Source organism: Anas acuta, chromosome 8 (assembly GCF_963932015.1).
Source record: "Anas acuta chromosome 8, bAnaAcu1.1, whole genome shotgun sequence".
Classification (NCBI taxonomy): domain Eukaryota; kingdom Metazoa; phylum Chordata; class Aves; order Anseriformes; family Anatidae; genus Anas; species Anas acuta.
Window position 1 is genome coordinate 7949334 of NC_088986.1, and position 24450 is coordinate 7973783.

At 40.0% G+C, this 24450-nt stretch overlaps 1 protein-coding gene across 11 annotated transcripts in view; it reads left to right on the plus strand.

Annotated features, from left to right (window-relative positions):
* Positions 1 to 24450, plus strand: part of BEND5 (BEN domain containing 5) — a 924018-nt gene that overhangs the window by 541705 nt on the left and 357863 nt on the right. Inside the window, exons 1-3 of one of the 11 annotated variants that reach the window (XM_068689848.1) lie at positions 10018 to 10279; positions 20116 to 20162; positions 23164 to 23297. The exons of 7 other annotated variants lie outside the window; for them this stretch is intronic. In XM_068689848.1, the coding sequence (XP_068545949.1) occupies positions 23193 to 23297 (105 nt within the window). In that variant the 5' untranslated portion in view covers positions 10018 to 10279; positions 20116 to 20162; positions 23164 to 23192. Of the gene's footprint in view, positions 1 to 9827; positions 10280 to 20115; positions 20163 to 23163; positions 23298 to 24450 lie in introns of those variants that run through there. 3 more of the 11 variants (XM_068689845.1, XM_068689846.1, XM_068689847.1) reach the window with 3 other exon arrangements.

Below are 24450 nucleotides of genomic sequence, written 5' to 3' on the forward strand. Positions count from 1 at the left end.
GCTCTTCCAACTGATCTTGAAAAATTGTTCTGATCTGTTCACCCACAATAATCAGTAACAGTGAAAACACACATGTTCAACATGAAAAATATAAAAATGTTAAAGAGAGAAGTATTACTTTCTTCTGCTTAATCTCTAAGGGATTTTTGTTGTTTTTTGATGCCAAATGGTAGGCTTTCTGAACACTGTGACAGAGAGCTGTTACTTGTGCACAACAATTTCAATGGTTTTGGTTGAGTTTTAGCTTAATGTATGAATCCCACGTTCTTGCTGTCATGAAATCTCCATTTTACCACTTTTGCAATATTGCTGGCATATGTCTCCAGCTGTCTGCTGCTGACATAGAATTGCTTGTGATTATCTGATGCTGAGCTGTTCTGCTCTGTTTTTGTGTTTTTAATCTCTCCAACAATACCTGAATGTGCTGTGCAGATCGTGGTTATTGGGGCAGAATACAGTCGTCTTTGAATTTTACTGTCCCACACAGAACATTAGAAATTCTAATGATCTTTATATCCAGATTGAATGTAAGCTAGATTTTTTTTTTTCTGATTTCGTAATTTAACATTGCAAACTGTTGACTTATTGACTATAATGTTAGCATTTTCCAGATTGGCAGACAAATTGCCTTGTAGGAGTGTCTATGTATGTATTTATATATCATCCAAAGGTTGAACTGTAGAATAGATTTTAATTGCCTAGAGAAAACTTAGTAAATCATCTCACTAGGAACAAAATTTCTAAACCGAAAAGATGGAAGTTAAGATACTGGAACCCATGTTACTTTCCAACTTAGAAATACAGATTACTGAGAGTCTTCCACTATGTATGTTAAATAGCATCCCAAAGACATTGGTGTCATTTCAGAGGAGTCTTTAAGAGGAAATTCTAATATTTTTAGTCTTCCTAAGTATGAAGATTATATTGATCTTGGTATTTCAGTGAGGTCTGTAACTAAAAATAAATAAATAAATAATAGTGGGGCATTTATGCTCAAACCAATTTTTATTTTTTTTTTTCACTTATAATTGTCTTACAATCAATGTTAAAAAAAAAAAAATGTAATACAATATAAGAGACTACAAGTATGTTCACTGAGAATGTCTTGTTGGAGGAAACATAACCTTGGAGGTATTTGAGAGCAAGTCTAATTGTTAGTTACATTTCTTACTTCCCACTTCAGCAACATTTTTCTCTCTAGAATACAGACCTCAAAATAAATTACTGCAGAATAACGAGCTTCCCACAAATCAGCTGATTTACAGTAACTGTCCATGTATGTGCTCTTACAATTGGTAAATGTGAGTTAATTCAAGGTAGTTTGCTCTCAGGGGAATAGATTTGTTACCCTGCAGTAGCTTGCTCACCTGCTATGCTTCTGCCTTTACAAGTGATCAATTAGAAGTCAACTGGAATATTATACATTGAGCCTGAAATTTGGAGACACGTATTCCCTTCCTGGTGGAGGGCGGCTCTAAGAAATCATGTATGTCCAGATGAAGAAAGCAATTTTTACAACTGGAGGCACAGAGTGGAGGTCTGAACCCCTTCAGCCAGATTAAAGGGGGGAGCCAAATATATTCCTTGCCCTGGTGGGAGGTTTTTGATATAACGTGGGAGATATCATGGTGGTGCCCTCCTGGCCTTGCTGGCCACTTTGTAAAGATCTCTCTCTCAACCTGTGTTTTGAAAGGAGGGCTGCATATATGTTCAGGTGAGAATTTCAGGCTGTGAAAGAAAGAAGATGGAGGCATCCTCTGGCAGTCCTTGCTCCGTGGAGATGGGAGTTCCAATGCACTGTGCTCCATGGTTTCTATGGATGGGATTTGGGCATCTTCCACACTAAGCATGGATGGTATTTGAGATCTTGTTTTGAGACAGCCCTGCAGGGTAAGGTGATAACTCTTTAGGATTTCTTGGACTGCAACATTGCATGTTTCAGGCCCACTGAAAACATTCTCTGAGTCCATTTCACAACATGAAGTGTGAGTGGGAATGGCTATTGTCCCTGTTCTTTGTGATGAATGGAATGGACTTAAAAAATAATACTGTGATAGTGGTCAGGAGAGATTTCAGTGAGTTTTGGAGACACCAGGGAAAATCAAAATATTTGTCACACGGTGTGTAAAATCAGTGAAATGCATCTGTGGGTGATATATGATCACTCAGGTAAGTAGAAAAGCCTCAATATAATGTGTGGTTTTTTTATTATTATTATTATTATTATTATTATTTTTATTTTTTTATAATCAGTAGCCTTGTTAGTAGTCATAGTAGAGGATTAAAGACTGAGTGACTTGCCCTTGGAGAATGACTATGCCTTTTCCTTCAGGTCAGAGGCAAGGCAAATAACTGTTGTCAGTAGAACTGTCCTTTCTTGTTAAGAGATGTATTGATTAATCACTTTTCATAGATGGGAAATTTATCTTAACCATTATTAGCAGACTTCCCAATGAGTTGACTTTTTGACTTTTTGACTTTTTAACTTTTTAAGCAATTAACTATTTAATTCTTGTGCTACTGCACTGACCAGCTTGTATTTGACCCGTTGAATAAAATTCAGACTTCTCTGTGGTCTTTTATTGTATGCCTTGTGTTTTTGGATAAAAACTGCAGGCTTGCTTTACATTTATGATCACTAAATACTGTGGTTATTCTCCGTAGTAACATCTCTTGCTTGTAATATAATCCTTGTCTCCCCACCTATTTTATCTTTTCTATTTTATTACCTCTTGTATGTACTAGTAAATAAAAGGGGAGCAAATTTGGAAGTTACAGGTCATTTAGAAGAACTGCTGTGTGTATCACATCAGCGAGTTCAGAAGATTATGGAAATATTTACAGCTCCAAAAGAGTCAATCTGTACACCAAGATTGAATTTAGGAATGGACACAAGCCCTTATACTCTATCTGTCTGGAAAGACTGGTTTTACAATATTTTATGGCCTTGGAATTGTAAAGCTAGTTATGATGAATTTAGTAAAGTCTGTATACTGCGTTGTTGCACTGTTTTTTATTTCATTGACATTATATTTTCATCGGTTTGGACTGTGTAGTATCTGCAGACAGTGTATGTTCAAAATATTGGATTGCTGTGTTTTTGCATACAAACCTTATAAAGGAAAAAAAATACCAGACTGTATGTACAAGCATCAAAATTTGATTATATACAGGATCTAATCTTAATATCACACCATCCTCTCTGAAAAGCGTTGCAAGAATATTTCAATTCATATTCTGAATGGTATGTTTCTCTGCAGTTATTCTGCAGAATTTTTATTCCTACCAGGAGAATATCAGTACATTGAAATGAATAAAAATGTATACACTAAATTGCTTATTCAAATGTCCAGCTTTGATGTTTGTGGAGAATTTAAGCAGGAGGCAATATAACCTGAGCTTTGTTTTATTGATAAGAGAGGCTAATGGGAGTTACAAAACAGGAAAGAATGAGAAGTTGTATAATACACTGGAAATGTGTAAAAAATGCAGATTTCTGTTATTAGCTTTCACAGTTCTATTTGCATAGAAATATACTAACGTCTGGATGACATTTCATGCATGAACTTGATAGAGCATCCTTAAACATATTCATGTTAGAAGAGTGCTTAAAGGGAACCTCAAACTTAAAACTCCCATCTTTGTTTAAAAATAAAACAACACAAAATTAAACAACTATAGTTTCCCTAGGGTATTTTAGTACAAGGTATTTCTTTATGAAACAGAGCTTGCTTTGTTATGAAGAATACAGTGACAGCCTATGAAGGGCCCCCCTTTCTGATCACACTTTAGAAAAGATCCTGATTCTCCTGAATGTTAAATATTATTGTACAATAGATGTTGCTCAGGCTTTTGTGAAAAATACTAGTGAAGCATGAAGCCCCTTGAGAATTAAAACAACTCTTGGGTTTTCAGCTTCCTATGCCTTTTTCTTTTTTGAGGGAAACAACTTCCTTGTAAGTAGGGCAAAGATGAATGCCAATTTTCTTTGCTACGTGAGATAATAGGAGTTACCCCTCCTTTAAAAACTAGAAGAATTCCTATGTGTTGGAGTCTGTTATAGTTAACACATGAATTTCTGGGAGATTGGCAACAGCAACTCCTTCCAGTTTTTATATATTATATATATATACATATCTTTATAATTTGTGTATATATAAAGATAAAAAATTCACCTACTTGTGCAGAGCAGGTTCACTCCATTTGGAACCTGCGAATTATTGTATCAAAGGTATCTGGTGTTAGTAGGTGTGGAGTGGTTCACAGACTATATCAAAAGTTTGCATAGCAGTGACGACTTGCATGTTTAGTATCTAGCAGTTGCAATGTTCAGTTTAGTTTAGTATCTAGCAGTTGCAATGTTCAGTTTTCAACTGTAACATATTACGTTCTATTAATTTAAATTTTAAAGTAATGAGACACAGCTGAGGACGGTATTTTTTCTGAAATATTACAAGGGTTATTTCTGTTGTGTTATCTCCTATTGACCTTCCACAACAGGAATTTTACATGCTCACATTCGTTCTTCAAAAGAGTTGTTGGTCCACCTCTGATTGTGACTTTAATCAGAAGAAGCAGAGTTGATCTTCTCTTCTGAAGTGGTGAGATGTGAGCACTATTTCCTGGGAGTATTTTATACAAACTCACTTCAGACTGAACTATAGCTATTCTTGAAAGGGATTAGAGAGGGCAAGACAAAAATATGAATTAAAAAGCACTGGGGCGTGAAAACATTTCGCTTTAAGCACTTTTGATTCTGTCCTCACTTATGCAACCCCACTCCTGATGATTGTCAAGAACTTTACAAAAAGGTAGGACTCATCCCTAGAGTCTGTCCCTTCTCCCTCTGAAATCAGACTTTCGAAGGAAAGTGGAAATGTGAGTATGTGAAGGTACCATTCTTGAAAAATGCAGTCGGTAGTAGTTGACTCTTTCTGTTGTACATATCCCATGTTATTTCTGTGAACTTCTCAAGCAGAATTGACCTATATAGAAAAGGGTTGTGGGACTGTCTTCCCTTGCCAGTACGAGACACAAATGCTGGTTCAAGATGGGACAATGCTGTACAGATGTGAGAACTGAAAACCAAAATGGAAATACTATGAAAAAAGGTTATGAGTCCTGTCTTACTCAGAATCTCTGTATAAGCTAACCATGCACAGCGTATAGTAATTATAATTTACACTGAAGCCAGGTTGCGTAGTGTTTAGTCCTTGCCAAATTACAGTCCCTTTGGCATCTAAGTTAGGGAAGGAATCCAGTTCCTGCAGTGGTGCAAAATCTATATATGTAAATCTACATCTATAGTCATATTAGTAAAATTACTGTAAAGAGCCAACCAAAAGTCAGTTTAAACAAAAGAAAGGAAAATCTCAAATTAAATTTTCAGATTTACAGCTATTTGTAGGTTGAAACCTTCAGTGGATGTTAGCGGTAAAATCATTTGGACTGCAGCTATGTCTTCAGAGAAGGTCTTGAAGATGGCGGCAGTGGTACCAACAGGACACCTTTTAAAGGCAAGTCCATGCCTGCGTCAGCTCAAAGAAAACATTGTCTCGCCTACTTGCTTCTCTCAGGCAAGAAATTTATAGTGTGGAAAACAGCATACTGCCTGAATACAGAGGATGGCATTTAGCAAGATTTTGAATGGTATCCAGCTGGGTGGGAGCTGGAAGTCGCGATGCTTTGAGGGTCATTTGCAGCTCCCAGACAACCCAGCTCCTGGCCCCTGCTGAGCGAAGAGCAGGGTGAGAGTGAGGACAGTTGCTGCCTCATGCTGAGGCAAGGTAGTGCCGACTGGCAGTGCCTCCTGATTCCTGTTGACTTTCTGTAAGCACGTTTAACCTGTAATTTGGAAAAGGAAAATACAGTCTGGCACCCATTCTTGAAGGGTTGCCAGTCCCAGATCTATCCATTGCATAGCCTGACAGAATGGGAAAGATAAGTGTCTTACAGACCAGTATCCACAGCAACAGACACTGGAATTTTGTCTTTTCAATACGTACAAGCCCCTAAAGAATATAATTATTTATTTTCCAGCTTTATAATAGTAATAATGGCCTTTACGTTGGGAATTTTCAGCAGTTAATGACAGTCTGTCTTTGTCTTTGGACCTTGCTTTCTCCAGCCAGTCATTAACAGCAAGGAAAGCGCCTTCTCCAGTGGTCACTTTTGCTTAATCATTACATTGTCTTGCTGCAGAATGTACCAGCTACCTCTGGGAAATAAATGTCTCCTATGTGAATGGATCCATAAAATGTTCCTTAGGTTTCATTTCTTTGAAAGAATATTCTGTTAGGATGCACAAGTTTAATGTAAAAGAAGATAAAGTATTATCAGCCCCAAGAAAGGTTAGATCACCCTCTGGAATTGGGACTAAATAGCCTTGCAGTGCTGCCCTTCTTCCTGTGGGGATGGTTGAAGGCCATAGATTTCAAAAGATTAAATCTTAAGAATTTATCTATGTAATCTAGGTTCCCATACACTGTCCTTTTGGTATTGGAGCACTTCAGAAATTATATGTGGACACAAGCATTTTCTTGTCCATCTCCTAGGATCGTATAGGAACTGGACCTTGTTTTTTATGTTTGAATTTTATGTGCAATCATTGACACTGAAAGCAGAGTATGGCAGTGGTGTCTTGAGAGTTAAAAATTATTAATAATAAAAAAAGCTGAAGTGGGACCAATCCTTGGAAATGCTTGCATTGTCCTGTCTAGATAAGTCCCCTCATCCCATCACCTTCTCCATTTCAAAACACCTAGAAGTTGTATATGATTTTTTTCATGGAAAGATTCATTTATACCCAGAAATGACTTTATCTTTCACTTTATCAAAAGAGGAAAAAATGAGATATTATATAATTGATCAACTTGAGATGTTTTCTGACTACCTGATGGAACATATTCTTGGTCAAAAACTAACCGTATCCTGAGTGGATTGAATGTGTGTACTTACTTAAGCCTTTGAACAGTCTTCAGTTCCTGAATATTGTTAGCCATTCTTTAAGCTTTATGAGTTTAACTGCTATTGTTAAAATGCAGCGAGTTATCTAAACAGTTGTGAAGACATCTTTCTTTTGGTACTTTCAAGCTCATGCAACTGTTTAAGAAATGTATTACTTTGAAGATAAGTAAGTTTTTACCAGAAAACAATTAAATTTTCTAAATAGTGCATTTAATGTGTGAGGATTCCTACTAGTAGCCCAGCATACAATTATTGTTGAATAGTCACATAGTATTGAAGCCCCTCCACTTGAATGGTAAAAGAAAATGGGAATTACTTCATTGTTAGATTTAAAACCAATATGGCATTCCTCGAAAGTTTGATGTTAAACATGGAAGTAACGTGACTGATACATCTAATTTTAATGTTTTGCTGTGGAAGAGATTTAGCACCTGCATAACTATTATTGGTACTATTAGCTTTTCATTTTGTATCTTTAAGTGAAAACACAGAGTTCCCATCAAAACAGCAGGCATCAGTTTTCTGCTTTAATGCTATTTTTTTGTACTTTTCAAGAAAAATAGCAGCAGAAAAATGTAGGTAGTGTTCCAGGAAACAGCCACTCACAAGTCCTTCAAGGGCTGGGACTGTGCTTTGTGGTTTCCTGACTCTTGGAGTGACACTTTTACTTTTTAAGGTAAGGCTTCATTTGTATTTTGAAAGTATGACAATCTCCTTCTCAGCAGGGTTTTGTTGTTTCTAAAAGGCTGGGAATTGCTAAAGGATTTAAATCTGTTGAGGATACAGTCATTCCCTTAATAATGAGCTTTCAAACCTACGCCTGTAAAATAGCTCTATGTCTTCAAGCTTTAGGTTCTCTGGCTAGCCAGTGCTCAACCAACTGGCTAACTACTAGCAGAAAGGAGGAAGGTCTGAAGGAAAGGAGTGCTGATACTTCTGTGTTTGTATTCTGTGCTTAAACTGATTTTTTCCGCTGCTTCACAGCTACCCAATGCAGATTATTTATAGATTTCAGAGCCAGAAATTAACACAGTGCCTTGCAGGCAGAAGAGAAATGTATGGGATCATTATTAATTCTTTAGCATTATAATGCCTTCTGGCTCAATGTGTGTGCTGGGGACCAAGTGTAAACACACATTTGTCATTCCAACCCTTAATCTGTTCCCAAAAATGTCCTTCAATGGAGAACTGTGAAACAGCTTTTCTAAACAATCTGAGACCTTTTTTTTTTCTTGCCACTGACACAAAGATCTTTATAGCCTTTGCTGTAATTGAACCTTCAAATGTAAAATGTTGTGAATGCCAGTTTAGTGTTCATTTTCCAAAAACAAAACAAAACAAAACAAAAAAAAAAGGCAAAGTAAAAAATACACACTCTGATGCTACTTGCCCTTACATGAATGCTTTTATAGTTTTCTTTCATTAGGGGAAATTACCCAGGTCTCCTTGGTACCTGAAGAGATCTTTCCTCTTCCGCATCTACCCTAACCTTTGAGTCCCTAACTTCTTTTCGTTTCTGTTATATCTACTTTCTCCATTTTTCTGTTTTCCTTTCCTTTTAACAGCAGCCTTAGATGTTGCTAATAGATTTCAGCTGCAGAGGAAATACAATCCCAATAAGACTCAGTGTACTGAATCCCTCACTAGCCACTGAACTTAGTCAGACAAAATTGTCCTTCATGTAATTTTAACAGCGTCCACGGAGTAATTCCAGCCATCAGTCTGTCCTGTCATCTTTCTGCAGCTCCTTCTACCTCCATTGTAAAAGAAGGTAGAGGATCGCTACAGCAGCCCTTATTGTTTGATCAGCAACACAGTCTTTGCTGGAATTTCATTTCCTGTGCAGCCTAGCTACTAGAATACATTTGTCATCCATACTTTGTAGCAGACTTATATTTGCCTGTAATTACATACCAGTCTGGCAATACTTTATTGTTAACATAAAGTACTGGTGCTTAAATCCCCAATCCTAAACTGAAGTATTTGCAAAACTCTGTAATTGCTAAAATAATAAAGCTGCCATTTTTGTATGGGAAGTTTACAGCCTGTTTCTGAAATACTTGTATTGGCTTAACTATACCTGTACGCGTGCCTTATGTTTTCATGGGCTGCCTGAGACAGACAGCCTTCTGCTATGCATTTCTGATACCTTCACAAATAGCTGAGGAGGGAGGGGACCTTGAATCAGAATATTCTGATTCGGTGACCTCTGGACATCAACTTGTCCATAATCTCCTCCTCAAGCAGGGCCAGCTAGAGTTGGCTGCCCACAACCACGCACATCTGTCAAGTTGTCTCTGAGTGTGGAGACTCCGTTAGTTCTGTGGTCAACCCATTCCAGTGCTCAGTCAAAACTTTACTTGATTTTTTTTCTTCCAGGTTGTGGTTTACTCTCATGTACAAAGAAGCCTATAAACGATAACCAAGAACAACAAATTCAGCGTAGTTAAACTCAGTGTAATGGGCAGAAATACTGGCAAATGTTTAGGGATATGCAAACCAGGAAAGTATTTTGGATTAATTTTGTGTTGGTATTTTGGGTTGTGTTGGCATTTTGGGTTGTGTTGCCTTTTTCCAAAAATAGAGATGCCCCTCTCTCGCTGTCGGTTACTCATTCTGCTTTTATTTTGGCCTTTAAATAACTCTGTTGTGTTGGGCTGCTCTGAGCGCTGGGCCAAACAGACCTCAGTACCAGAAACCTGGGTTAGATTAAGCAATGTGGCTACTTTATTTCACACAGGAGCGTGAAAACATCCGTTAACTCTGCTTGTGTGCGCCCACTAGGTTGGGAATTCGTGCTCAGAATGCCACGGGCACCGCTGTCGGACAAGGACAAAGAGTTTCTGTGGTGTTCTGGGGGACACAGGGGCAGGCAGGAGGGCACCGGCCGCAACCGGGGGCCGGGCCTGGCGGGCCGGGCCCCGCGCCCTCCCTCCCGTCTCCGTGCGCTCCGCGCTGGATTGCTCGTGCCTTATCCCGGCGCTGGCGGCGCGGCCAGGCGAGCTCAGCCGAGCGCAGAGGCGGATTTTGAGGAACAATAACAGAGCGGGGAGCGCGGGACCGGCGCGGCCGCCCCGCCCGCCCGCCCGCCGCACCATGTACGCCTTTGTGCGGTTCCTGGAGGACAACGTCTGCTACGCGCTGCCCGTCTCCTGCGTGCAGGACTTCAGCCCCACGTCCCAGCTCGACTTCGACAACCAGAAGGTCTACGCCGTCTACCGCAACCCCGAGGAGGCGGACGAGGACGACGAGAGCCCCGGGGAGTGGGGAGAGCGCCTGCTGCTGCACAAGGCCCAGATCCTGGCGCTGGCAGGTGGGCGGCGGGCACGGGGATGGGGCTGGGGGGTGGCGGGAGGGGGGGGGGGGGGGGCTGCAGCCGCCCCCTCGCTGCTGAGGGAGAAGGGGGGGGTAGAGCGGAGGAGGGGGTGGGAAGGGACGGGAGGGGGGCGGGAGGGGGGTGCTGTGGGGCTGGGGGGGTCCTGGTGGTCCTGGACCTGGACCTGGTCCTGGTCCTGGTTCTGGTTCTGGTCCTGGTGGTGATGTCGAGGTGAAATTAGCCCCCCCCCCCCACACACACACACTCACACTCTGACACACTCACACACACACCCGTACTCGGGGCCCCCGAAGTTGAGGTGTGGGTGCGCGGGGTATTTATAGCGCCCGCAGTCCCCGCTGTACGCAACTCTGCGGCTCTGGGCAGCGCGCTGCCAAGCCGGAGGGGTGCTGCTTTATGTCCGCGCTGCTTGTGTAAGGCACTTCGCAAATTGGAAGGAAAAAAAAATAAAAAAATAAAGCTCTTGGCTTGGCTGCCTGGCGCTGGTCTCACGTTCAGCTTTCATACCTCACCTACATAAACCACTGTTGAGAACTGAACCCGCTTTTTGGGGGGCAGCCCTGGTGAGATGGTGCTCCCCTCCTGCGTGGCCCCAGGTCACGTCTCGCCGCACGTTGCCATGAGGACTTTGTGTAGTTGCCTTGCAACGATGCGCTGCCCTGCTCGGAGTTGGCGCACCTAAAAAGTTTGAGGTTGTTTGTGGCAACTTGCTGGCCAGCGCGGGCTTGTCCCAGCCACGGTGGGAAGATGGTGGCTGACGGTTGGACTGTCCCTATGAAGAGCCAAGGGGACGTAGGGTTTGGATCCTGAGCCCTCCGCTTGGGAAGGAGAAATGCTGCTTACGTCCATTTCCCCAAGTGCGGAATGGGCCTCAGAAACTGCTCTCTGGCACTGAGTCCTGGGAAGGCAGTGCCTGTTTCTCGTCTCTGAACAGGGCAGCTTAGTGCTACAGTCACGTAAAACTAGTGTTTTCTTAGTTATAGTTTTATTTTTGGAAATAACAGTTCCCAAAGTGGATCAAGTTGGTGGTCCGTTTAGGCCTGGAGTCAGCGACTCATGCCAGTGTCCTCTTTACAGCAGTGGCCCCAAGCAGGTGCTTGGAAAGAATAAGAAAAAGGCAAGCATGTACATCATTCCTTGTAAAGTTTTTCCAGTTTCTGAACAGCTGCCACGCCAGGAGTTCAGGGTAGCAGGAGAACCCACTAGGCGAAGTTTTTGTTGTCCTGTGCCACCACTTCATTTGTGTGTCCTGTCTATAGCAGAGCAGAATTTGTATAGGACGCATTTCTTGCAAGTTACCTGTCAGATAACATGGAAGACAGCAGTGTTGCTGTTTGGGCTTTGCTTGGCCTCTTCTCAGGGACATCCCACATGGAGCTCACCTTCCTCTTTCTTACTGGAGAACTGCAGTAGCAATGTCCTTTCTGTTCACCATGTTCATCTCAACCCAAGTTAAAAGTTTCAGAAATTCTCACAGCGGATTTGCTCACATGGTGAGCCTACCAGGTTGCCTCAGTTTGCCAAGTAGTGAACCCAGCAGAAAGTGCACCTACTTCTGTCAATTTCCTTGTTCCAAACAGGTTGTACCTAAGAGAAGTTGTCTTCTGTGCAGTTGCTCTTTGCTTCATCGCTCTTGAGACAGAACAAACCAATGCTGTTTCCTCCAGGGAGCTAGACTTGTTACTTATATTAGTGGTTTGCACTAATTGCTCCTCAGAGATTGCAGTATCTACAGGAGATACTTCTAGTGGGTCAGGAGCACAAAGAAACATACAACTGTCTTTATCACATCTATCACATCTCAACATACCTGACTGTATCTGTGTTTGACATCCTTGGAGAACTTCTCACCTGAATCCTTACTTCTGTTCTTCGTTCCTCCCTCCAGTGTGTAAAGATACTGTAGTTGAATTCAAAATATGTTATGTACAAAGGATTACTTACTTTTAAAGTTGTCGCTTCCTCCCCAAATTTTTAATATAGGTGTTTATTTTAGAGTGGTTATAAATACTGGGGAGAAAACTTGATCTTACATGAAGACCCTTCAGCAGAATTTTTGGTTTATAGTGACCAATTCAACTTTTACAGATTAGCATCATGATTTTTCTTTTGAAACAAGTTTTCCTTTTCTATGTTGTTTAAAAAAAGGATAGTTTTAAAACTTTTACCCTCCTTATTTTCAGCAGGAGTGCGCCAGGGATAAATAAGTTTTCATGCCCATAGTACAAACTTCTATTGGAGCTTTCTTTGTATAGATAATTCATGAAACAATTGTCTTGATTTGAGAGAGTCTAGAAGCACTTCTTTGATCTTTTGTGGTGAGGTTGAATGTTTGGAAACCTGCACACCTGTGAGAAATGCTATTGATGCTGCAGGGCAGAGGGAACTGATGTGAAGGTATCACAAATTTTTTTCCATTTATTTTTTTTAAAGGGTAGTGTGTTGGGCATGCTCAGAACATCACATAATTGTGACAGACTTGGTATGGTAGGGAGATAAATACTGTCGTCTTCTGGATACTTCAGTAATAAACAATATGTAGTAGTATGACAGCAGTGATAGACGAGCTGGGAGCAGGTGTGTGCTTTTCTCATGCCTGTGTGTGTGTGGTTGGGACCTGCTGGTTGTGGCAGCATGCGTTGGTTTGGGAACCTTCGACTTCTTCAAAAGTTAGCCCAAGACTAACGCTAGAGCTAGGAAGGTTAACCCCAGGCTAGGACAGTTGTAGACATTTGAGCTGTAGAAGGCGTACTGAAACGAACGCTCTGTTCCACAACAAGTTCAGTATCTGGTTAATAGGCAACTGTTGTTACGTAGTAATGAAGGAATCGTTTTATTTACCTCTTGAATGGAAAATACAGCTCAGCAGACTAGAGTTGCACTGTAAAGCAGATTTGGAGGTGACATGTTAACTGGTCTTTCTCATCGAGAATACAAAAATAGACAGCTTTTCAGAAGTTTGAGTTTGTCTTTCTGATCATCCACATCTCTCCTTTTTTTTCCCTTTTCTTCCTTTGTGTCCTTTCATCAAAATGCTGACAAGCTGTTTTCTGATCCCTAGTGTTGAAATATGTGTGCCACTTGCAACTTTTTCCACAGCTATCCAATATAGTCACTGGGAGTTTTGTCTCTAAGTGTGTGCACCTTTTAGGAGCTTGTATGATTCTTAGATGACCTTACGGGAACCTTTCCTTGCTCTACAAAGTGATGAGTATTAGGTGGAACAAGCAGAGATACAGGGACTTTAAAAAGTTTATTACTAAAGGTTGCATTTGTTAACGAGTTAATAGGGACTACTTTCTAATACATTATTTCTTGACTACAGTAAATTATTTTCCCTACCTGCTGTCCTTAACATTTCCCACCCACACAGTCATAGCAAACTGATCTCCATCAGATTCTTACTGCAGTTCCCTACCTGCCACTGCAGACATGTTAATACCTGCCTGTACCCTTATTCTTTCTTGCTCCTTTATAAAATGTTATGCTCCACTTTTTATTAAAATAGGTTAGGTGATTTAAAAAAAAAAAAAATCTTTAAAAGCCAGTGCAGCTCATCATGAGCTAATTTGCTGTGTATTTCAGAAGGCTGTAAAATCTTTGTTCCCAGAACAGTTTTAAATTATATGATTTTTGTTGCTGAGTTGGGAGTAAGTTTGAGGGTGGATACACTTGAACAAATTGAAGCTGCCTACTTTGGATAGCTGCTGGAGGAGAGGCATTGTCAAGTGCTAGAGCAGGTGAAATTTTTACAGGATGAGATTCTAGATTTTCCCAAGAATATACAGAATTTAGGTCAGGAAGTGATCTTGATGTATAAAATTCATCCAAAGCTTTTATTTGTATTTCTGTGTTTGTGCTTCTTTGTGCATTATTATTTTTTATTTTGTTATTCCTTGCACTATGTGGAGTAGGCAGAGCAGGGCGTAGCGGTGCCCACCTCGTGCCCATGTGGCAGCCTATGCTCAGACACAGGGCAACCAGCAGACTGCATGAGCTGTTGTGGAAGCTGCAAACTTTTCTGTTCCTAGAAAGCTCTAGGTCTGTTTCCTTTCATGATGTGCAACTCAGGCAACTGCTTCTTGGGTATTTCCAGTGTGACCCCAAGTAAAGAAGTGCCATAGGAAGCCTTCCAGTAGTAGTTGTGGTTCCTCCCAGACTGTTTTGTTTGTTTGTTTGTTTTGTTTTGTTTCTGGGATAGTTGTGGAGTACCTATGGGCTGAGTGGGACTTCGAACTCCGGGACATCAACACGTGTCTCTTCCCACCTGTGCCTTGGGTCTTGCCTTGTGAGTGGCCCTCCTCTAGTCACTGAGTGGAGCTAAGCCCAACAGGGCACACGCTGCTGAAGCAAACTTGTTCAAAATACGGTCTAGATTAAATTTATGTGCATATTTATATATATACATATCTATTTCTATATATTACTTTCTGCTGTGATGTTTGAGGTGCAGAGGCTCACCAAACCGTTTTGCCTGTATGTCACAGAATAACCACATCACACTCTTCAACAGAACGTGGTAGTGTTCGTACCACATGAATACAAGTGTGGTGGTATTCATAAAGAATATTCAGAGCCGCATTTCACACTCATCTTGTGTTTGATCCGCTTTATTCTGAACTATTTCAAGATGAAGGGTGGATTGTTATTTTTTCCCCCCTTTCTTCTAAATTTTACTGTAGGAGCATGTCTGAGATATAAAAGGCTTATACAAAGGCACATCTTTATCATATCTGTATGTTCAGCATTGAAGTCTTAATAGGGCACATTAGTGCAAAGCCAAAAAAAAAAGGGAACTTTTAAAACTGTTGCCTGTAACCCTCATGATAATGGTTATCGCTGTATGTCATCAGCGGCATAAAGTGCCAGTAAAAAGGCGTTTAAAAAGAATGTGTCTGTGTGAGAAGATTTTACCCCCTAGTTTTCTCTTTTCCTTTATCTCTGCATTTATTCCAGAAGGAAATATCTTTTTTTGTTCTTAAACCATTCTCAATTGACCTGCTTGCTCCTCAGTCACATTTGCTTTTTGCTTCTGAACAGTCGAAAGTCATTTACTTACGTATTTTTATGACACTCAGGCATACAGGTCACCTACAGTGTTATTTCTCTTGATCTTTGTATGTACCTTATGCCACATAACACAAGTTAAGCTTGTAAATGTTGTATAAGCTTAACTATGGTACAAAAAAAGTATGAATTTCAGGATTTTAATCAAATTGACTTCAAAGGTAGTGTGGTGATGGTAGCTATGGTAACTAACACTTACTAATTAAAATATGCTAAAATTTGCAGGGAGTGAAAAGGGGAATTAATGTAAGTTAATGTTTTTGTTTTCTTAATTTGACTGTAAAACATTTTTTTTCCATGGAATTGCCTATGTGCAGTCAAGTATTTGCTGGTGTTTTTCGTTCTTTTTTTTTCTTTTTTTTTTTTTAAGAAACCTTTTAAAAATAGTAGAGCCTGAACCACATCATAATTTTTGTATGTAAACTAAAAGAAATACGTGAATCTACCTGCTATTTCCATAGCAATTCATTCCTCAGTCAGAGAGAGTTGTGGAGGTTTCCTGGAGAGTTCCCTGTAGGCTGCTGCTTCATTCTGTGCTTGAATAGCTGGTGGGCAGCATCTCCACTGCTTCGTGGCCTTTTTGATCGGAAAATCGTTATCAGGGTTTGGTCCTAATACCTTTCTTCAGTGTGATTCAGACTGGTCAGGGCAGGCAGATTGGCAAACTGTAGCTGGCATTGAGATAATGATCTCCTTAAGTGAACTCTTGAACTTTTTGAGAAAAAAAAATGGCTTTCATAACAGAATTTTGTTTTTATAAAATATTTATCATGTCCAAACTTCTGAAAAGTAATTCCCATAGTTGCGTTTCCTAGATAGGTACAGATGAAAGATTTAAAAGATCGATTTTTAACATTCTACTTACTCTAAAGGTTGCTTTTAGTTTACTTGTTTTTGTTTTAATTTAATGGTAATAATGTATTACTGTATTTGTTTCAGAAAGGATTAAGAGAGCTGCTTTAAAATAGCTATAATTCTTTATGTTTGACATGCTCAGTGTATTGTACAAATATTAACAAAACTGCACAACACTTCAATGGGGTAGATGGAGACATTGAGAGAGGTTGAGTTATTCAAGGTCAGTATTTAAGTAAATATTGGATCCAGGATTAAAGTTCTCCTCAGTGTAGTTTAAAACAACAAAAGATTTCCTGTTTCTCAACCTGATGTCTTTCCTTTACTTGATCTTGTAGCTCCATTAATTTCTACTGCCACCAAATACTATTCTAATACCACTAAGAAATTAAATGGAAGAAACAATTTTGTTGGTAAAGGATGATAATTATTTCTATCAGAGTTTTGTTTTTAGCCATGTTGCTTTGGCTAATTATTGTTGGAGAGACTTTTTTTTTAACTTTTGAGTTAAGAAGTACTTTCTATTATCAATATGAAATGTGAGAAGAAAAATAACTTCACATTTTCTTGCAATACAAATCTGAATTTAGCTGATATTCAAATAGCAAATCTGAACAATCTGCTGATAAATGAACACGTGCACAAGGAAGGTGTTTTAAAAATAGTTGAATGTTGTCCTGTGCTTTAGAAACAAGACTTCAAATAGGTGTCCACACTGACACAGTCTCACTCTTTGCAGTATTAAACTGCATATCTCTGTTCCACTAGAGAAAAAAGTGTAGATTCAGACCTCAACCTTTGCTCCTTTGTGGTGGATTTGGTTTTATGAGAGCAGCTGCGGGTTTGTGAATGTATTTTGTCTCTGTGAACATATTTTTATTACTATATTGATCCTTAATGAAGGAGCGCTAGTCTTGAAGTAGGATTTCCAATGGAAGTTAGAGGTGGAAGTTATTTTTATTTAGTCCTCTGCTGTTGTAGGCGTCCTCCTCCTTACTCTTGCTCTTTGGTCTGTAGCCCCTATGTGCAAACCAGGCATCCAATGGCTTGCCCCCCATCATCAGCGGGCAGCCTTGATTCAGGCTTCTGGCATCTCATCCCTCTCACCAGTCCTCTAACCTAACAATTGGTACGTCAAGACCTTTCTATTTTGCCTTTTCCCGATTCCATTAAGAATTATTTTCATTCTGGCTTCTATTCACTCTCATAAATGAAATTCATAAGACTTAACAGCTTTTTTTTTTTTTTTTTTTTTTTTGGCTGGCTCCTCCAGAGCACACCCTTACCTTTTTTTTTGTGCCTTTTGGCCCTGATTGTCACAGCGTTGTAGCTTGTTATGTCATCCTCCCTGACTTTCAGAATCCTCTTTTTGTGCTGAAGACATTCCCCACATCACTTGGTTGTCTGTTTCTGTGTTATTTCTTGGGAAGTGCTGCAGGAGTATTTAGTCCTTAAATTTTGGGGGGTGATGTTAGCCAAGATGAGGGCAGCTCGCAGCTCTGCCTTTTTAATCCTTACTTTTCTCGTTGACTCAGATTTCTTTCCAGCTTCCTTCTCTGTCATCCTTATGCAGAAAACTTTCTTTCAGCTTAAGCTTAGGATAGCCCGAGATATTTTCCTACCATTTCTGTCCAACTAAATGTACTTCATGTGTGTGTTTTCACTGTGCCCAGTCTCTTTTTTTTTTTTTTCTGGAATCTCTTTTTCAACTTCCAATAAAGCTCTGCTCCAATGTGAAGGAAAAAAAATAAATAAAACAATATAGTGAATTATTATATCCAAATGACGAATTGACTGTGCCAGCACCTGGTGGATGCCTCTTGGCCTACTGCCCTCCTTTGACCCACGTCAGGTTTGGTGGCACGTCACTTACTTCTTCAAGTAAGTTTTGCATTTCTGCAGCCATCCGTTACCCTGTGTTGTACACTGTTGTCGTTCTGAGTTTCTTCCACTTTGGTGGTGGCCTTAACCTCCACTGCTTCTAGCCCTGGGGAGTTTTACATGAGATTTTTCTTCCTCTGTATCCTGAACACTTTGTGAGCGGGCAGGATCGTTGCATTTTCTGAGATCTCTTCTTCCTCTTTGCTTGCAGTATATGAGCTAAGAACGTCGTTTATGATTTTCCTTTTTCCATTTTCAGATAAACTAGCTGCCTTTTGTTGTTGTTGTTATATTATCGTGCTGTTTTCATTTTCAGTCACAGCAATATTGATTATTGTTTATTTGTGCTTAAGTGGCACTTAGGAATCCATGCCCTGTGGTGCTTTCTGCGTGTATTTGTTTTGAAGCGCCAAGTATACCTTTGCCTGTGGGCTTTTTGTTTTGGTTCTTGAGTGTCTTTCTCTCTACTTGTGCTCTTTAAGTAGTGCAGAGCCTCCTGAGGCAGATGATGTTCGCAGTCAGCACTAAGGCAGCTCAACACAGCAGCGTGGGGGGAATTTGGTGCAGGTGCTGCCCATATGTGTTGGGTATATGCCTAAAAACGGGAAGGGCGATGTTAAATTTTTTGAACTGTCAGTATATCATTTTCCACAAGGGGTGGAATTTTTTTTTTTTGAAGGCTTAGGGGAAGGATGAATTTTGCTCAAGGTTCTCTCGTTTTATTATTATAAGATTTATAGCATCACCAAGCCGCTTGCTTGGACAGATCCCAGACCTGCCATCCCTCATCTACTCAGAGTGCAGAGCTCTCTTCCTCTAGTTTTCCAGCTTTTACTCCAAAGGTGGAAAAAACATCACTTGAACTATTTTTTCAAAGGGATTAGTTTTTTCAGTTCTTACTCCTAAATTAGAAAGTAAAGAATGTTTTAAGGAGACTTGGAGATTTTTTTATAGTTGTACTCTACGTCCCAGGATAGGGTGTGCAGTTTTAGATCACTCACAGAGTTTTACTTGAATTTAACCACCTCATTTCCTGTCCTGTCAAATTCGCTTTGTCTGCCTCAGTTCCCTGCTGCTGCAGGCTTGAAGCTATTGCATTTTGGCCTAGATCTGCCCATCCTGACACTGAAATGAAGGCCTGACTGTGAAGAAAGCGTTCCAGGAACAGTTTATCCTTCGAGTTGATACAGTCTCTTAGGCAGGGTTGGTTTTTTGGCCTATTTTCCTTTGGCACTGCTGAGGCCGGATGTCTACCAATGCTCTCTGAAATGTCTCTGCAGTTGGCTGTCTTCTGGTACCCTGTCTTTTTGGCACTCTGGTGGGTGTCCACGTGGGCTGGGACCGCTGGCCCTGGAGCCGCGCGCTTCCACATGGCTGGCCGGCTGGCCAGCACGATCGCTCCATCCCGACTTTTTCCTGCAGCACTGGTATCCCAGCCTTCTTGGTTCTGTTCACCGAATCACAAAATATTATTTTATTTGTCTGATGTTGTGGCTGCTGTGCACAAAAGCGGTTTTTCCTAATTTATCGGAGCACATGTCTTCAGCATGTCTTTTCTTAAAGGACAGAGGGCTTCAGTGTTGTCGTGCTTGCACCACAGTTCTGCAGCACGTATTTTGTTACAGGTACCTAATTAGATGTGTTAAGCGCTAGTTCTCAGTAGCTAGTTTTGCTAAATCATTTATTCCACGTACAGGAAAAACAGTAAGCACAACTTCATAGCTATCTGCTTGTGGCCATCCGAGGGAAGGTATAATGTTTAACTTGTGGTGAGGTTTAAATGACTGGGGACGAAGTCTAGCCAAACGATTCACATCATTTCAAAGAAGGAAGGTTCAGTGACAGCATTGCTGGGACTGCCTTTCACTTTCTTAACGTGTTCTGTGGCTGCAGTCACTGAATTGCATCTTGTTCAGACATTTAGGTTCATATCCTGATTTGCTTCTGGCTCAAAATTTGTGCGTGATTTGCATTTTGCTGGATTCCTGTTTTGTCCTTGTCTTTTGTAGGCTTGCACAACAGCAGAAACGGAGGCCTAAGGAGAACTGCTCGAAAGGCACGTTCATGTTTCTCCTCCCCCTCCCCCTGGTCTACTCTCACTTCCCTCCCTCCCCTTCCCAAATTCCATTAATATTTACAGAACACGAGCCAGTACTTCAGCATTATCCTCAAATTCAGAATGAGATTTTTCTGGCTCTGTCTGCAGCTAATGTGGAAGACAACAGACGTTAGAAATGCACTTAAAAAAAGGAAAAACAAAAGACCTTTCATATCCAACACACTGGATGAATTGTGTTAGGTTTAAATAGGCCTAGAAAGAGCTGAACATATGTAAGAAAATATTGTATGTAATTCCATTGGAAGACAGAGGAACATAACATTTTTAGCTCATAAAGTAAATGAAAAAAATACTGAGCTTTAATTTACATAAACACATTTTTACCATTGTCTCTTCAAATTTAGTGCACGTGGGGAAATGAGTTCTTCAACTTACTGGCTCATTTACAGGTTAAGCAGTAAAATCAAAGAGTCACACAAAAAGTTTTGTCAAACATAAGAAAGACCTGTTTTGGTAGTTCTGCACTGATAGTTTAAAAACTAAGCATTTGTAAGGAGCTATAAATAAACTTGTACCTTCAGTCCACCTGTAAAGTTTTGCAAATACAGATTTCACACACAAACTGAGAAATTGGGAGGGGAATGGAGAGTGAAGAAGTCAAATAGCTTTATTTGACCCCGAGCTAGGTATTTTCTTTCATTTCTGTTGTTCAGAGTATTAAATATGTTCTTAACCTCTCTAAGTGGACTTAAAAAATAAAAAGCCAAAACCAAAAGATAAATATTTCTGTTCTTCCAAACTGTTTTTATTTTAGTATTGTTTTATTTGTCAGAAAGTATTTGCTGACTTGACTGTAGTCCGCACATGCACTTACTCCTTGGCGACCCTTTCCCGTGACCGTTTCAAGGCTTTCTTTTCCCTGGCCGAAGAGTGGCCAGGGTCTGTTTCCAGTTTGCCTGGGGTTCTGGCTAGTGTTGACCTCAGGCAGTTGCCAGCAGACACTTTAGATAACTGTGAAGCAATTGGATCGTGTCCATCTTGTTATGAGGCCAAGGGTTATTTCAGACCATAGAAGCAGATCTATATCCTTTAAGTGTAGAAGGAATTCATTTGCATGTTCTGTGGGAGATGGTTTGGCAAAGCAACCTGGAGAAGCTGGCTCTGCAATGAGTGTGTGCTCAAAGGAATCCTCAATCTATCAGGTGGCCCAAAGTATGTAGACACAGAAAAAAGTATTTTTTCATTCAGTATGGGTTTTTGAACTTCTCTCCTGTGAAGGTGCCAGTACCTATCAGCCTGTTTTTCAGTCTCTAAATTTTTAGATTTTTAAATAAGAGCTCCCGTTTTCTTCTCTGACAGTAGAAGTGAGCTATCTTACTCTTCTGATGAACCTACATTTTCCAGATGAATGAAAATATAGGTTTTTGTCTTTTTGTGTGTGTGTGTTTGTTTGTTTTTGTTTTTTCCAAAACTGAAACAGTTGGATTGCCTTTTGTTTTACTGGGATAAGCATCCATGGTGCTCTGGGGAACAGAGAATGATCTAAAATAAGCCTAGCTGTTTTTCTGTTGTTTATCTGTTTCTTTTTTGCATCTGTCTTAGTATTTATTGCTACCATCTGCATTTCATTTCAGGTTGTCTAATGTCTTATTCTGCATTTTCTGCGCCTATTCTTTTTACATAGCCTTGGGCTGTAATATCACCATTTGCCTACAAGAGATCCATTTCTATCTGTAACAAAATGAATTGCATTCATCTGTGTAATTCATTTCTAATGAATGCCTCACTCCTCATTAAACAGTGATTTACCTTTGTTTCCCTTTTCTACACTGTCAACACAAACCATTCTGAGGTCCTGTGGAGAGATGCTAATTTGAGAAAGCAAAAGTCAATGCAACTGAGCACTCAGAAATGCCATCCTCATTGGCACTTTCAAAAATACTCATGGGACGCTTTCTGAAATACAGTTTGCAGGTGGATAAGAAGACTCAAAATATTTTCTTATTCATAGACTTCCAGTGCACAAATACAACACTTCAGAATTTAAATGCATCTCTCCTTGTCAATGTCTTGAACAGGTAGACAAGCTTGTGCTTTTATTAAGACCTTGTTTGCTCTGCAGTAATTTTACAGATCACAGGCATACCCGGGGGGATCATACTCTAGATTCCCCGTCCCCTCTGCAGCTTCTCAGAACTATTAAAATTTTTCAAACTTATTTTTAGGAGGATGCTTTGAAATGCTTAAGTCTTAGAAATTTGAGTCTTTTGGAGTCAAAAATATTTTACTTCATTTTTGCATGAGATTCAAAGATTAAGACGACCATTTATTGGTTTCATATGTCTCTGAAGGAAAAGGATTAATACTGTTAAATAATGAAGTAGGGGTCATATCATTATTTTGATACAGATTTGGCCTATGTGCAGGCTTTGCTGCAGTGCCCATTCGATGTGTCCTGCAGCATCCACTTTTCCTGCCCTGATCATTGCAGAACAGCAGAATCTGCCACGTTTGCAAATAGATCTGTGCTGCTCGCAGATGATAGACAAAGTGTAGGGTAAATTACCAAGTTTATTTTCGTTTTAAACCTAAGCAGAATTTGAACTGTAGCAACAGATAATGAATATGAAAATACTGTTGGTAAATATAATTTAAAGCAATACAGATGTTTTGTAGGAAGTTGTCTTATTTACAGCATCTTTAACGCTTACTTCAGTGATAGTACTACCTACTTGTTAAAACTTTTGATGACTCCAATAAATTTAGCTTGGCATTTTACAGTTATTTGCGCTTGTGTTTGGCCAGATCGATCTCCTGTTGAAACTCTAGAATTGTCAGTGGCTATCAGTTGAGTTACACCATGGATTAATTTGAGGGGATTGAAGCATGGGAAACTTTTTTTTTTTTTTTTAATACTGTTCTTGCCTAAGTCATGTAGCATTTGGAAGTAAGAACGCTGATTAATGTAACAAAATTTTATTTTTAATATACGTTTTAGAGGACAAAACTGACCTTGAGAACAGTGTGATGCAGAAGAAAATTAAAATCCCCAAACTCTCTCTCAATCACGTAGAAGAAGCTGGGGAGGTTACAGATTATGGGGAAGAAGATGTGGAGCTTAGACACAGTAAGGTACTGAAGTCTTTCCTTTTTTTTTCTTCCTTTTCCTCCTCCCTCCCTCTTTTTTTTTTTTTTTTTTTCTTTTTGAAGTTCTTGGGGCATCTACAGCTGTTGTAGTTTAAGAATTCCAGGCCTGCTTTTGATCCCATTAAAACATTGTGTTTGTTGTAATTGGGTCAAATTGGGGGTGGGGGGATGGGATATGGGTTTTCAGAAAACTGATTCATTTGCAAACATTTTCCTGTTTATACGGTCTGCACGGCTTAATTACCGTTTGAGATTTTTTGGAACAATTCTTTCATTTTGCCCAGAATGCTTTAAAAATGACCGGTTGCATGAATGCTGAGCAGTTTGCAGTGGCACTTTTGACCTGTTGCGTTCTGCCTGTTTGGAATTGGAAGGGGTGCCTTGAGACATCCCAAATACAGCAGTGGGTGAGAAGACAGACTGACGAGACAGCATCCCTCCATTATTGTTGCCTGTTGCATTTTTAGGTCCAGATTACAGAAACCCACTATGTAACTGTATTTATTTTTCGATATCAAATGATTTCTTTAAAAGTCTGCCAGCCTTCAGAATAACATACTGCTCTGTGGCTTCATGTGTTTTGCAGATGCAGGAGTGATACTAGTATGTTTCTTTATGGTGGGCCAGCATTTTTTTAGAGCATGCGTGGAGCAGGCATAACATCAAATAATCTCATTTTCTGCTACATTACTCATGGATATTGTGGTATGGGAATTGATAGTGTCAGCTTCTTGTCTCTACCCTATGACCTACATTTGCTTTCCTTGCAGTTGCTTGGAAGTTCAAATGCTTTTTCCTCATTTGGCCAGTAAAACTTAGTGACTTTTACCCATGCTGTTACATTTTAATACTACTATCCTGGCCCCGGAAAAGAGGTGTGCTTTAATTTGTAGGGTTTGGATTTTGTTTAGAAGACTGAAGGTAAATTTCTGCTTAGAAGTTCAAAGGAGATGAAGCCTCTGCAATGCAGTACTAATGTAGGAGTCAGTGGATCAAGGAAATGAGACTAGATGATACATTCTGTCTCCAGTTTCAGTGTTTACAATTCCCTTTCAGTGTGTTCTGATAGTGTTAACTCAGTCACTTGCATCACCCAAATGGGTGATGTTCTAGAGGAATAGCCAGAGAAGGCTTTGAT